Genomic DNA, 14688 nt, shown 5'->3' with positions numbered 1-14688 from the left:
GTTGTTGTTTAGTCACTGAGCTGTGTCTGACTCTTTGCGACCCCATGGGCTGCAGCCCGCCAAGCTCTTCTGTCCATGTGATTCTCCAGGCAAGAATACTGGAATGGGTTGCCATTTCCTTCTCCAGGGAATCTTCCTGATCCAGGGGTTGAACCCGGGTCTCCTGCATTGCAGGTGGATTCTTTACCACTGAGCCACCAGGGATTCCTGGGGGACTTAACAGTTGAGATTTATTTCCTCTCAGTCTGGAGGCCAGAAGTTCAAGATCAAGGTGTGGGCACGGTGGATTCCTCCTGAGTCTGGGAGGGGGGTCTGTCCCAGACACCACGTCTCCAGGGGCTTGGGTCTACTTGTGGTTTGAGTGACCTTGGCCTGTAGGAGCATCACCCTGACCTCAGCCTCATCTCCCATCTTATCTCCCTGGGTGTATTCCTGTCTCTGTGTCCGTTTCCCCTTTGATAAGGACACTGGTCATGTTGCATTAGAGGCCACTCTGCTCCAGTATAAACTCATCTCAACCAGTTATGTCTGCAGAAACCCTACTTCCAAGTAAGGTCACATTCTGAGGTCCTGGGCCTTAGAACTTCAATGTGTGAATTTGGGGTGGGACACACTTCAGCCTGGATGCAAAGAGCTGACTCATTGGAAAAGACCCTGATGCTGGGAAAGATTGAGGGCAGGAGAAGGGGACGACAAAGGACAAGATGGTTAGACAGCATCACTGAATCAACGGACATGAATCTGAGCAAACTCTGGGAGATAGTGAAGGGCAGGGAAGTCCGTGCTGCAGTCCATGGGGTCACAAAGAGTTGGCTACGACTAAGCAACTGAACAACAGCCACCACCCTTCAGCCCATAATAATAGTCCCTGCTCCATGAGGCAGTAGAGGCTCCTTGGGCAGATAGAACACCCCAGGACCCCAAGCGAGCTGGTCCATGACATTGAGACACGGGGCTGGTAACAGCAGGTGCCACAGGGTATTGAGAACCAAGTAGTAATGCTGAGGAAGGCCATGGGCATCTGTGCCCAGGAGCCAACCTCCAGGTGAAAGACATTCAGGGCCGGATAAGGCAACCTGGGTGTTTCACTGCAGACGCTGTGCCCTCATCTCCTGCTGACGATAGCAACAATCAGACTGTACTTTACCATCTATGCACGTCTCACATGGGCTTGACATGTGTGTTTATCTTCCATCTCATTCCAAAATGGGTGTCACTGCCAGTGTGCCCAGCACATGTTGGGCTGGCGTATTCACTGAGGGAACTTCTGTGTGTTCACGTTGCACATGACAGCCCTTACTGTGGAGATGAGAGGTGTGTACAGTGTCTCTGGCCTGGAGAGTCTGAGGACCCACAGCAGAGCCCAGGACATGAGCCCCAGATGCTTGGTTCCTCTGTATCCCTCCCTTCAATGTAGAGCACCGCTGGGAGGAGGAGCAGGCTGGGAGGTGTCTCCTGTCTTACAGAGGAGGCTTGCTCATCATAGGTGTCATGCTTTATCCCTTGAGTCTCCATGCCTGCACTGCCTTCTCAGATACAGGCCAGTGGGCAGACCCTCTGGGGTCTGCCCTGTGCAGGGATTTTGTTTCACCTGCTCTTGCAGAAGCGGGGGACTTGCAGAGGACCCCACAGATTGTTTGATCCTAACATTTTCTTCTCTTGTTTCTCCATCTTCCTCCCTCCCTCATAGAAAAAGGCCTCTCTTTGCTGGGCTTCCGGCTGTGCAACTACAGCGTGACCCAGAGCGTGCAGAGCGTGAAGGCTGTGCAGATGTCCCGCCTAACCCGCGTTCCCTGCGGGGGCTGGATCCCCTTATGGCGCTGCCCGAAGACCGTCTACCAGACCCGGTACCTGGAGGTGGAAGTTCCGGAGCCCAGGAATGTGACCGACTGCTGCGAGGGCTACGAGCAGCTGGGCCTCTACTGTGTCCTGCGTGAGTCCTGTCCAGTGTTGGAATAGCCACTGTTCACACCCTTAGCCCTGAACTGACTAGATCCTTCTGGAACGCTGCTTCTCGGCCTCCCGTGAGCAGCTGGGTCATTCAGAGGGCTAGCCCAAGCGCAGGGCACTGGCCTCAGCCCAAGGTTTCACATCCAGGCGTGGAGTACACGTTCTCATGCGTGCTGATGCTGCTGGCATGAGGCCCCACTTTGAGAACCTGTTGTGGGTGTTGGCTCTCAGACATGGCTGCACATTAAAGTCCCCAGAGCTTTAAAAATGCTGATGGCTGGGTCTCTTCTCAGAGACTGTGATGGATTCTGTCTGGGGCAGAGCTTGGGTACTGAGATCTTTTTTTTTAAGGCTCCTCCAGCAATTCTTGGGCTTCCCCGGTGGCACTAATGGTAAACAACCCACCTGCCAATGCAGGAGACATAATAGACCAGGGTTTAATCCCTGGGTTGGGAAGATCCCCTGGAGGAGGAAACGGCAACGCACTCCAGTATTCTTGCCTGGAGAATCCTGAGGACAGAGGAGCCTGGTAGGCTACAGTCGGTGGGGTCACAAAGAGTCAGACGTGACTTAGTGCTTAACAGGCACAAATGTGCACCAGAAATTCTAACTGGCGGCTAAGTTTGAGAACCAGAATTTGTATCACCTCTATGTTGGCAGCCAGGTTTTTCATTCTAAAGACTGTGAAATCCTTATCTAAACGCCAATCTGTAAGAGATGGAAAGGGGCCCCCAGGGGCCCCTAACTGTCCAGAGGCCTCCAGGCCCTCTTATCCTTTCTGTGTGATTTAAAGATGCTTGGGGTGGTGATCAGCACTGGTGTGGCTGGTCCGGGCTATGTCTGAGATTGAGGGGACCAGGCTGTGTGGGAGTTTGGGGCTCAGCCTCTTGGCCCAAAGGGAACTTCCCAGAAGACTTCTTCCAGGGTGAGGGTGCAGGTGGGTGCATGTGTGAATGTGGGGGAGGTGTGACCGTTACTTTGAGTCAGTTCCAGAGCTAAGATGGGTTTCTGAACAGTCAGGAGGTTGCCCTGTCCCCACACCCATGATGGAGGGGAAGCGAGATGGGTGGGGCTCCGTGGGTGGCCATGGGGCACCCTGAGATGTGAGGGCCACCACCTCCAAAAGCAGAAAGTGCCAGCTTGGGAGGGTGCAGGGAGGGTCCCAAGTGCACCATCGCCAGGGCCGGAGGCCAGGACAGGCAGCAGGCTAGGTGTGGACCCCGCACCCCCAACCCCGGGGGCTATAAGATGTAGAGTCGGGAATCAGCCAGACCCTGCAGATGGTTGCGTGGGTGGAACACAGAGTCCTTCTGAGCTTGCCCTCCCTCAGGCCCCCAAAGTCCGCAGAGGTCAGGAGAGCTGACATCTCTCCACTCAGTGGCCAGACTCAGAGATGACAGGACAGCTCAGAGTGAGCAGGTCCAGGAAGCGTACCTCTCCCTGGAATTTTGAAATGATACCATGGCCACCACCAGTAAAGCTAGGAAGGGGCAGGGGGCGTCAGGTCTGGAGCTGGGCAGATGCTGTGCATTCATGCTGGTTCCTTAAAGGGAAATTTGTGGGCGTTGTGTGTGGAGGGGCTGTCCCTTGGTTCTGGGTTCCAAGAGTCTCTTCCTGTGCTGAGTGTGGGCCCCTCTCCACTCTCCCTGTCTCTAAGGGCCACATGTACAAAGGGTGGTGTCCCTGCCCTGGGAGCACCCTATTCCTGGGGGGTTGCCATGTTGGGGAGGCCTTGGATGGGGCTCATGGCACTTGGTTTGGAGCATCAGATTCTGGTTGATGGAGGGGCCATCCTGCCTCACTCACCTTCACTACACTTCCCACCTGCTGGCTGTCATGGGGCTGGTGAGGTCACAAGTCCAGAAGGCCAGAGGCATCCTCGGCTCCACCCAGGCCCAGCGGTCACCTTTCTCTGCACTCTGCTGCCCTGCAGCGCTGACAAGCAAATTCTCCCAGATAGAAGGCAGGGAGGCACCTGCCGCACATGTTTCTTCCCAGCAGACCAGCCTCTTGGGGACTCAGCCCCACTTGTAACGTGTTAACACCTTTAAATAGAAACTCACCAGGCAGGAGAGGCCCAGAACATTCTAACTAGAGTCCTGTAGGCAGATCTGCTCTGGGAACTGCAGATCGTGGGGTGACTGATGTTTGAGGGTGGGGACCGGGTGGAGGTGCTGGGAGTGAAGGAAGGAGCACTCACCCAGAAGGCCCCCCAAGCCCCACAAAGGGGGCTGAGATGGAGTGGGGGGTCCGCAATCCTCCTGGACCTTAAAAGGGTCACTCCAGAAGCAGCATGGAGAGGAGCCAGTCAGGAGCCCCGAAGGATGGAGAAGAGAGGGGAAAAGGGGGCTTGATTGAGGGCATCCTATAATGTTCAGTGGAGGCTCCTCCTCACTACTGGACAGGAGCTGATGGGGACACAGCCCGGGGAAGGCGAGTCCCTTGACCAAAATGGGGCAGACTTGGGCCTGAGTCTCCCTGACCCCCGTTGGGTTCAGTGTGTGGTGATGGGCCCAGAGCCCACTGGGAAAGTCCCGGTTTGGTGTCTGGACCCCACTGGGCATCGCGGCTGCTGAGGGGACTGGTGTGTGAACACAGAGCTGGGGCAGGGATCTGCAGCGCTCATTTGCTATGGCTTGTAAGGTCCCTGGTGAGCATTTGATTCCCCCCACCTCCAAGCTCAGGGGCACCATGTGGGCAGCTGGAAAGTACCCCGTCAGAAGAGTTTACACCATGGGTACCAGCAGCTCAATTCTCTCCACGCCTGCCTGGCTTCTCTGATCAAAGCCTGAATGTTGGACCAAAGTTGGTTCTGTGATGCCTCCTGACAGCCTGGCTCTTTGGAACTGGAAGTGAGAAGTCTCTGGAAGTGATGTACCGAGACCTGTGCTGGGGCTGACCGTCAGGGAACCAGGCAGAGGCCAGACCCTGAACGTGCTGGCCAAACGCGGCTCACCTGTGTGTGGGGCTTCTCACGTCTCGGCAACCTCAGCTCAGGGGTCTCATCTCAGCAGCACCAAAACCTCAGCCTTGCTGAGGATCTAAAAAAGGGAAGAGCATTATGAGAGCATGTGGTATGGTTTTCAGTCTAGATGACCTTTTCAATTTTTTAAGTCCCACATTTTGAAAGCAATGATAAGCCATACGTGGTTTTAATTAAATGTCTCCTTAAAACACAAAAAGGAATACACAAGCCATGGAGAAAATTTGGAAACAAAGAAGAGAGAGAGAGAAAAAAAAGGGAAATTGCCCATAATCAACCCCCTCCATGCCCCACAAGAATAACCACGGTTAACATTTTCTTCTAGTTTCCTTCAGGGCAGACGTTTTACAATAGCAGGGTCACCCTGTTGAAGACATTTTATAGCACGCTTTCACCCCTTGGCAATTTATCTGGAACATCTTCTGTGTCAATGGATCGCATTCTCCAGCATGATTTAATGCCCACAAGGCATTACCTCATAGGGATGGATCAGCACTCAGCAATCTCCTACCACTTAATATCTCGTAGTTTCCAATTTTTTTTCGTTATAAATAATGCTGCAATGAGTAATGTATGGTGCAAACACGGCTGCACACAAGTTGGAATATTGACCCAGGATGGATTCCTCAGAGGAGGACCGAGCATCACAGTGGACACTCAATACCTGCTGTTCCTGCATGGCTGGTCTCCTTCACACAACACGCCTAGGACTCGGCTGGACTGGGAGCCTACCCCAAACTTCCCATCTCCTGGGCTGATGGCCAGGGTCCCTTTGAGGAAAGAGGATTCTAAGGAGGGTTATAATCTAATTATCCCAGAGTGGATCAGATTCCCCAGCCCTGGAGAGTCCTCAGGGCTGTGGCTCAGAAAGCTCTGCCTTATCTCATTGAACGTGCCTAACGTGGGATGGCCAGGTGCTGGGCAGTCCGGAGGCATTGCTTGTGTCGGGTTAGGGAAGGAGAAGCAGATTTTTAACTTTCTACCAAGTCGGAACTGTTGACTGTTCTCTTGGGCTCTCCGTAGGCTGGACAGCCCTGAGGGACAGAGAGAGATTACCAGCAGCCTTCCAGTTAAGACAAACTGTAACTCGAAAACACTTCTGTTGTGAGCAAGCAAGCATTTTGGGAAGTCAATTTTTCTTCGTGTCCTGTATTTTCCTTTCATTTAGATAAACCTCTTGTTGTTCAGTCACTCAGTCGTGTCCAGCTCTTTGCAACCCCATGGACTGCAGCACACCAGGCCTCCCTGTCCATCACCAACTCCTGGACCTTGCTCAAACTCATGTCCATTGAGTTGACGATGCCATCCAACCATCTCATCCTCTGTCATCCCCTTCTCCTCCTGCCCTTAATCTTTCCCAGCATCAGGGTCTTTTCCAATGAGTCAGCTCTTCGCATTAGGTGGCCAAAGTATTGGAGTTTCAGCTTTAGCATCAGACCTTCCAATGAATATTCAGGGTTGATTTCCTTTAGGATTGACTGGTTTGATCGCCGGTGCTGTCTAAGGGACTGTCAAGAGTCTTCTTCAGCACCACAGTTCAAAAGCTTCAATTCTTTGGTGCTCATCCTTCTTGGTTTAGAATAGTTTTAGATTTCCAGACAAAGATTTGTAAAGACAGTAAAGAAAGTCCCCCGCCTCCTCCCCCAGAGTTCCTAATGTTAGCTCTGACATTTCCAGGGTGCATGTACCAGCAAGTATCAACCCTAGTGCCTTACTGTTAGCTCTACTCCATGCTTTATTTGGATTTCTGTTCCCCCCCGTAACATCACTTTTCTGTCCCAGAAGACCAGGTTATTAATACATTTAGATTCATGTATCAAATACCTTCAGTGCTGAGGTGGTTGGTTTTTATGATGGATGAGAAAGCACAGAGCTCCGGATCCCTGGTTGGTGGCCCTCCAGGGATTCCCGCATTTCCATCCCAGCCCCGCCTTTCGGGCTGCCCTGCATGTCTGTTCTTCACACCCCAAAACCTTCCCTGTGTGGCCGCTTCTCCAGGACTTCAGACATTGGACTAGCCACCAAGACAACTAGGAAGTGAGGAAGGAGCCAAGGGCAGCGTGGAGAGGAGAACACTCCTGAGAGTGACCGCCAAGCCCAGACTCGGCTTCCACAAGGAGAGAGCTGACAGGGACCCTCTCTGCATGTTTCAGCAGCTAAATCTTCTTCTCCTTGGCTGATGCAGCTGCCCTGGTGATGTGTTCCCAGCAGGAGGGGCCACTCCCCTTTTTTTCTGTCTGTGGAGCATCCTGCAGAGAGCCCAGGGGACCCCAGAGGACCACCGTCAGTACTCAGCACTTGCCTTCCACCGGGCGAGCCCACAGGTCTCCCCAGGGGCGGGTCCTTCCCAGCTCTGTAGGCGTCCTTCCAGAGCGTGGTTGTCACGCCTCCTCTGACTTTCCAGGGGCTTGAGGGGCCTGGAGCTGTGCTTCTGAATGTCGTGTGGGACACAGAGCCTTACATGGATCTGGGTGGGAGCCGGATGGGTTTGAGTGACATTCATGCTGGCATGGAGCACTTATCCCAGGGTGGGTAGCCAGACCTCATGCAGGCCCTTTCTCGGATGCTGGCACTGGGGTCTCACCTTCCTTGTACTTTTCTCCCTGCTGCTCTTAGCCCCCTGGAGCTCAGGGCTGTGAAGCCTTTGGTGTCCTGTGCCGCCCTCGGCTCCATCTACTGCTGGGCTTGCACAGACCCACAGATTCTCCCAGGGGTCAGTCCTGCTGCCCCCAGTGCCTGGATCCTGAGTGTCCCGCAGCATTGGCTCATACCTTGCCACCTGCCTCCAGCCAGCTTCCCCAGGTTTCAGCTCTATGCATCCTCTGTGCTTTTCTATCCCTGAATATGGGCACCTGGCTCCTGGCTAGATCCCCTAGGAGCCTGCAGATTCTTAGATAGTTCTTACCTTTCTTGGATCTCTAAAAGCTCTTTTTCTTTAAAAGCCCACTCATGACTCCCCCAGACCCCTGGCTAAGGGTCAGGGCACCGGTTCCCCCGAGTCTCACATGGTGGCTCCAATGACATCTGGCCGCACGCCCCGCCCCTCCATCGTTTTCACTTCCTGTGGGCTCTTGCCTGCTCATCTGCATCATCTACCTGGAGCTGTATCACTCCAGGCGGAGCATGTTGTGAGTGGTGGCCCTGCCCTTGCCCGCATGTCTGCATCATCTGCCCAGAGCTTTATCACTACAGGCAGAGCACGTTGTGAGTGGTGGCCCTGGAGATGTGCAGCCCACAGCCATGCTGCCTGATCTTGGTGGACCTCCCGGGAATTGACCAGAGGAGGGGACAGCCCAGGCTGCCCACTTTTCCATGTGTAGGTCCCGAAGGCGTGCCAAGCTTCCCATCTGCACAGCCAAACCCTGGCTGTGCCTGAGCCCGTTCTTCCTGCAGCTTCTCCCAGGAATGGGGCCAAGTGGATGACCAGGCCTGAAGCCTTCTTGAAGCTTCTTCTTTCACATCCTGTCCTGTCTGTCAGTACGTCCTGTGGACAGTTGCAGCTGCATATTCCCAGGATCGGAGGCTTCCCGCTGCCTCCACCCATCACCCTGGTCCAGCCTGCACCATCTCTCACCTGGAGCATCACAATGGGCTCTCAGACAGGCCCCTGCCTCCCTGGCAGCCGGGACACAGCTCAGACGAGCAAGTCAGACTGCTCTCGTGGAGGTCAGCGAAGCAGGATAGGGGAGGGAAGGAGCGGAGGATGTGGATGACTTCATGGCGTTGGCAGAGGGGTGGAAAGGTGGTTTGTCAAACTACAGGTACTGGGGGCTCTGCGTATGATGTGCGGCAGCTCCAGTCCCCAAGAACCACCTGAGGGTCCTGGAAGATGGGGACACGGAATAACGTGAGATGGGGTCAGAATAACGTGAGAATCTGGGCAGGGCAGCCACGGTGTCCCCTTCACTGCAGGACTGCCCTGACCCTCCAGGCCCCCCGTGACAACACCAGAGGGTTTTCCATGACCCAGCCCCCCTGCTTACCCACTGTGCCATCACCAGGCCCACTCCTCATTCTTGCCTTACCCCTCACTCTGCACACTGCTGGCCCCTGCCCAGGCATAAGGGCTGATGGTTTGCAGGTTCCCCCACCTCCCTGGCCCTACAGACGCTCGTCTCCAGTGCAGTCTTCTTGCCCACCTGCTCCCGGGCCTTGCCTTCCTCCCTGCAGTGTTCATCTGCTCAAACTCCCATAGTTCTGTTTGTACATTGGCCCCCATCCACTAGGCTCTAAGTGTCCTGAAGGCAGACACTTTGCCTCTGGGCTTCTGCTGGGTCCTGGGCACCTTGTGCTGGGCCTGGCACATAGTAAGTGCTCAGTAAATACTGGATGAGTGAATGAGCTGTTAAGCTGCAAAGCAGCAAGGGGGCCTCTCAGGGGGTAGTGGGGGCCTCTCTACACAGACTCCTAAGGCCAAGAGAGAGGACACCCAGGCCCCCAGCCAAAGTTGCCCTCCTCCCAGAAAAGTCAGTCAGGCTGCATTAGAGTCAGAGCAAACAGTCTTAATGGCTGCTCTGCAGGGCATGGCCAGGCCCTTGAGCGGGTTGCTCTGCGTGCCTCGGAGCTGCAGATGGATCCCTCTGCGCAGAGGCATCCGGATGCAGCACCACATGGCCCACTGGGATTCTAGAGCCAACACCACTCATCACTCATCACCTCATCACCTGTTCCCCCAGCCCTGAACCGGTCTCAGGAGTTTGCATCCAGACCTGGGAGCTGCCCAGTGGTGGGGCTGGAAACATCCGCCTTGCTGTGCACTTTGGACGCTGAATGTCCTGGTCTTCAGAAGTGCTGCCCCTCATCAAGGGGCCACCGCTGCTCAGCCCCTGCAGCCCCAGGTAGGACAGGGGCCTGATCTTGGAGGAGGGGGGAGTGGGTTTCTGGAAGCAGCTGCTTGGGTTTTATGGGGAGCCTACAGCCTGTGTCTGGCCTGCTTCACTCATCAATATCTGGCCACTGACCTCTGGGGGGAACTGTGCTCACAGATGCCCCAAGTGGGGAAGACGTTCCCGGAAGAGCAGGTGCCTCAGTTTCCCCACATTGCCAGGGGAAGCCCTTGGGGCCCCGGTGAGTTTGCTGGGAGCTGAGCTGTGTCAGAGCTGGGCGGTGTCGGGCTGTCAGCTGGTGCAGCCCCGTGGGGACCCCCCTGTCTGGCAGGTCCATGGCCTGGTTCTCAGTGCAGGCCCCTAGGAGAAGGCGTTAGTCAAGGTTCAGAGACAGGGAAACACACATTTGTGTACGTTTTATACAGGCTTCCCAAGCGGCACTAGGAGGTAAAGAATCTGCCAGCCAATGCAGGAGCCACAGGAGACTCGGGTTCAATCCCTGGTTTGGGATGATCCACTGGAGAAGGAAATGGGAACCCACTCTAGTATTCTTGTTTGGGAAATCCCATGAACAGAGGAGCCTGGTGGGCTATGGTCCATGGAAACAATCGGAATAACTGAGCACGCGTGCATCATATTATATATGGTGCAATATATATTGTAATTCATTATTTATTGATATGTTACATATAGTATATATAATTTACTGTATTATATTACAGGACTTCCCTGGTAGATCAGCTGGTAAAAAAAAATCTGGCTGCAATGCAAGAGACCCCAGTTCAATTCCTGGGTTAGGAAGATCCTTTGGAGAAGGAATAGGCTACCCATTCCAGTATTCTTGGGCTTCCCTGGTGGCCCAGCTGGTAAAAAATCTGCCTGCAATGCAGGAGACCTGGGTTCAGTCCCTGAGTTGGGAAGATCCCTTGGAGATGGGAACGGCTACCCACACCATCATTCTGACCTGGAGAATTTCATGGACTGTATAGTCCATGGGGTATTATATTACATATATATATATAATAAATAATATATACTGTATTTTCTAGTATCAAAGTGAAGTTAAAGTGTTAGTCTGTCAGTTGTGTCTGACTCTTTGTAATCCCATGGACTGTCATCTGCTGGGCTCCCTTGTCAATGGGATTGTCCAGGCAAGAATATGGGAGGGATTGCCATTCCCTGCTCTAGAGGATCTTCCTGACACAGGATTGAACTCGGGGCTCCTGCATTGCAGGCAGATACTTTACTGCCTGAGCTACCAGGGAAGCCCATCTAGTATACATTGTATGTAATAATATATTATGTAGTATACATAGGATTATCTGTAATATGAGAGGAGCAGGGACGGGAGGTGGGGGAATGTGCCACACCGCCCCAGTGACCTCTGGCGGCCCCACCCTGTCCTGGGCCTGTGGCTCACCCATGTTCCCTCGCGCAGCTCCAGAGAGCAACCGGGAAGGTTGCTGGTACAACGTGACAGTTGTGGTGAAGATGGACTTCAAGGAGCTCCAGCAGGTGGACCCGCGGCTTCTGGATCACATGAGGCTTTTGCACTCCATGGTAGGTCGGGGGGAGGAAGGGGCTCCATGAGTGACCCCAAGTGACTGCCTCTGAACCAAACTTGAGATCTTCCTTAAAAATGGCTTGAAAGAGGTATGATTTTTCATGCAACAAAATGCACTCTTACAAGCGTGCAGTTTGGCGTGTTTTGAGGTATCTAATATACAAGCCCTGCACCCTCATGGCGCGGAGCAGGGAACCCCTCCTCTCTCCAGGGTCTGTTGCTTAAACACAAGGGTGCCGGGTGCAGCCTTCCCAGGCCCTGGAGCTGTGTCCTCGAGTACCTCCCTTAGGGATCCCAAGTTCTGGCTCCCGATTGAGGGAGTATCTCAGAAGTTTGCAAGGTGCTGGATGAGGCCTCTAGGTAGGGCTCCACCCCCTCAGCACCATTCACGATTGGGGCTGGACAGGTCTTTGCTGTGGGGCTGCCTGTCCCATAGGATTTTGCAGCAGGCCTGGCTTTAAGCACAAAATGTGCCCAGCTGTGACAACCAAAACTGTCTCCAGGTGTAGCCACAGGTCCCCTGAGGGGTGACACTGGCCCCCGGGGGAGCCCCAACCTAGACACAGCTCAAACTTTCTGGCGCCTCAGCAACACCTCCAACCAGCAGGATATCTTCACCTGCTGGGTGTCCCCCACACCCCCCACCCAAGTCCTAGGAACCCAGCCAGCAGGGGCAGGCACTGCTCGTCACCCACTGTGAGGTGCCTGCCCTAGATGGTGGTCTGACCTCAGGCGAATGACCCACACAGTCCCCCACATTGTTGCGAAAGGCCCTGCACCTGGTGAGATGCTCGGCCACTGCCTCTTGAAGTGCTTGATGATTCCTGAACGAGGGGCTGCACATTTTCCCTGTGCACTGGGCTCCGCACGGTGCGGCTGGTTCCGCCTGACCATCAGGCCCCACAGATGTGTCTCATGTGCCATGACATCAGACCCAGAGTTGGATGGGATGAGCCCAGTTAACAGAGGGCACACTCCCTCGCCTTGCTCTGGGCTGTGCAGTAACTGGTTTGAGAGGTATTCTCAGTCATCACCTTGACCCAGAAGTGTCCTTAACTGCCCCCACTGGAAGAGATTTCTGTCTCGCCTTAGCTTGTTGCAGAGTTTGGGATGCACAGTAGGCCAGTAAGAACATGGCCAGTCTGCAGCCAGATTGCCTGGATTCAAATCCCAGCACTGTCACTCATCAGCTGTGTGACCTTGGGCAAGTTACTTAACCTCTCTGTGCCTTAGATTCTGTTAAACAGAAATAATCATAATCTTACCTGAGACAGTGGCTGTGAGGTTGAGACAGTCCATGTAAAGAGCTTAAGATGATGCTGATCTGGGTAGGTTCTGAGCTGGGGCAGTTGCTGGGTTTTGCTGTCTCCTGTCGCCCTTTATCTCTTCGTGTGTATAAGCTTTGTTCCTCGCTGCTGGAGGGGCCTGTCCACACGGGCTCCTGACTGTAGCAAATGTTAGGCACTCTGACTAAGGGGTTTGCAAGAGGCCGGTGTTGGCTTTCTGCTCTGCTGACCCTCGTGAAGGGTTTCAAGCCTGCTGAGGAGGGCACAGGCTTTGGTGCCCCCACCCAAACACGTTCTGGTTCCCTGGGGAGACTCAGGAGCTTTTTGGCAAAGCCCGCTTCAGGGTTCTCCTGGTGGTCATGCTGCTTTGCCTGGCTTCCCAAGGCAAATAATACCTTGAGATGTCAAGATCCTAGACTGGAGCAAAAGGAAATCAAGTGGAATAAGAAAAGGGATCATTACACTTCAGAAAATATCAGACGTGACTTAACACCTAATTCCAGACCTGATTCTCTGCTGTCAGCTGCAAGGGGTGGTGGTGGGGTCCCGCACTGACCCGTGTCTCTTTTCGGGGCTGCCGTGGCAGAGCGCACAGGCAGGGGTACGTGTCAGACCTCTCCTTGGCTTCTCCCTGTGTCTTCACACCATTCCCTTCTGCCAGTGTCTGTCTGTGTCCAAATTCCTTGGTGGAAGGACACTAGTCACATTGGAGCAAGGCCCAACCTAATGAGCTCATCTTAATAATTACATCTGCAGCAGCCTTGTCTCCAAATAAGGTCACATTCTGAGGTGCTAGGACTCCAATGTGGGGATTGTTTTTTGGTAGCGGGGGACACGATTCAGCCCCTAAGTATTTAGAATCCGGTTTGCAGGACTTTTATTGGAATGAAGGCAGAAGTGAAAATATTGTAGAGATTTCTCTTTTTCGCACAGGTGAATGATGCGTGTGTGCGTGTACCGTGTGTATGTATAGCTTATAACATCTCTGGACCTCCGTCCTCTCCCAGTCTACCTGATGGGGTGCCCTTCTACCGCGTGATGCTCTGACCCTGGTTTCACAGGTCACCAGTGCTCTGCAGCCACTGGACACCACTGTCCACCACCTGCACTCGGCCAGGGGGGACACCTCCATCACAGTGTCCTGGCTGCTGCTGGGCCTGCCAAGGCCGATGCCCGTGGCCCACGTCTCCGCAGTGCTGGATGGCATGGTGAAGCGCATCTATGAAGTGATCGATGTCCAAGTGCAAGGTGGGGCTCCCTTCAGTGGTCCCCTTGGGTCAGGGGCTGCAGGACTGCTAGGAGAATCATCCAGTTGAGGGGGTAGGGTGGACTCATCTCTGGCTCACTCTAGCTCGAAGTTTAAACTCTAGATGCTGAAGCCAAGACTTTGAGAACTGATTCTGTACCAGCATCGCCTTCCTCTCCCCTCACCCCACCTTGTCCACCTCTTATGACGGGTTTCTCCTTCCATCCAGGTGGGACTGGAGGCTGAGTCCCAGAATACCCTACAAGTAACCCGCGTCCTCTGTTCTTAGGGTCCCAAATTGCCCTCTAGTCTCTTTCCCACCCTTGCCAAGGACATCCTTGTATCTAGAAGGCTCTTTTTTAAGATTTCTTTTGGCCATGCCGCATGGCATGTGGGATCTTAGTTCCCTCACCTGGAATTGAACCTGAGTCCCCTGTATTGGAAAGCAGATTCTTAACCACTGGACCATCAGGCAAGTCCCCAAAGAGTCTTGAACCAGAATTTACACAGAGCTGAATTTGGTGAAGCACACCAATGTGTTTCTGGAAGAAATTACCTGGTATTTGTGTGTGTGTGTGTGGGTCTATGTCAGGGGTCGGCAAACTTTCTGAAAAAGGTAAATTTTTTTTACCTTCTAGTAAATTTTTAGTAAATTTACTAAAAATTTTTAGTAAATTATTTTGGGGCTGTGGGCCTCACGGGCTGTTTCAGCTGCTTAGCTTTGCCACGTGGCATGAAAGTAGCTGTGGCCAGTCCATGAGCAGATGGGTGGACTTCAGTAGAGGGCTCTTTTGAGCTACAGGAGGCAGCTGAAGATTGCTGTGGCCCTGGGA

At 53.7% G+C, this 14688-nt stretch overlaps 1 protein-coding gene across 1 annotated transcript in view; it reads left to right on the top strand.

Moving 5' to 3' along the window:
- Window positions 1-14688, top strand: part of UMODL1 (uromodulin-like 1) — a 77269-nt gene that overhangs the window by 3050 nt on the left and 59531 nt on the right. Inside the window, exons 2-5 of the mRNA XM_010835007.1 lie at window positions 1691-1933; window positions 9610-9771; window positions 11198-11319; window positions 13671-13857. Of these exons, the coding sequence (XP_010833309.1) occupies window positions 1691-1933; window positions 9610-9771; window positions 11198-11319; window positions 13671-13857 (714 nt within the window). The remainder of the gene's footprint in view (window positions 1-1690; window positions 1934-9609; window positions 9772-11197; window positions 11320-13670; window positions 13858-14688) is intronic.

Source organism: Bison bison, unplaced genomic scaffold (assembly GCF_000754665.1).
Source record: "Bison bison bison isolate TAMUID 2011002044 unplaced genomic scaffold, Bison_UMD1.0 scf7180017864037, whole genome shotgun sequence".
Classification (NCBI taxonomy): Eukaryota; Metazoa; Chordata; class Mammalia; order Artiodactyla; family Bovidae; genus Bison; species Bison bison.
This window is presented reverse-complemented; position numbering and strand designations above follow the sequence as displayed.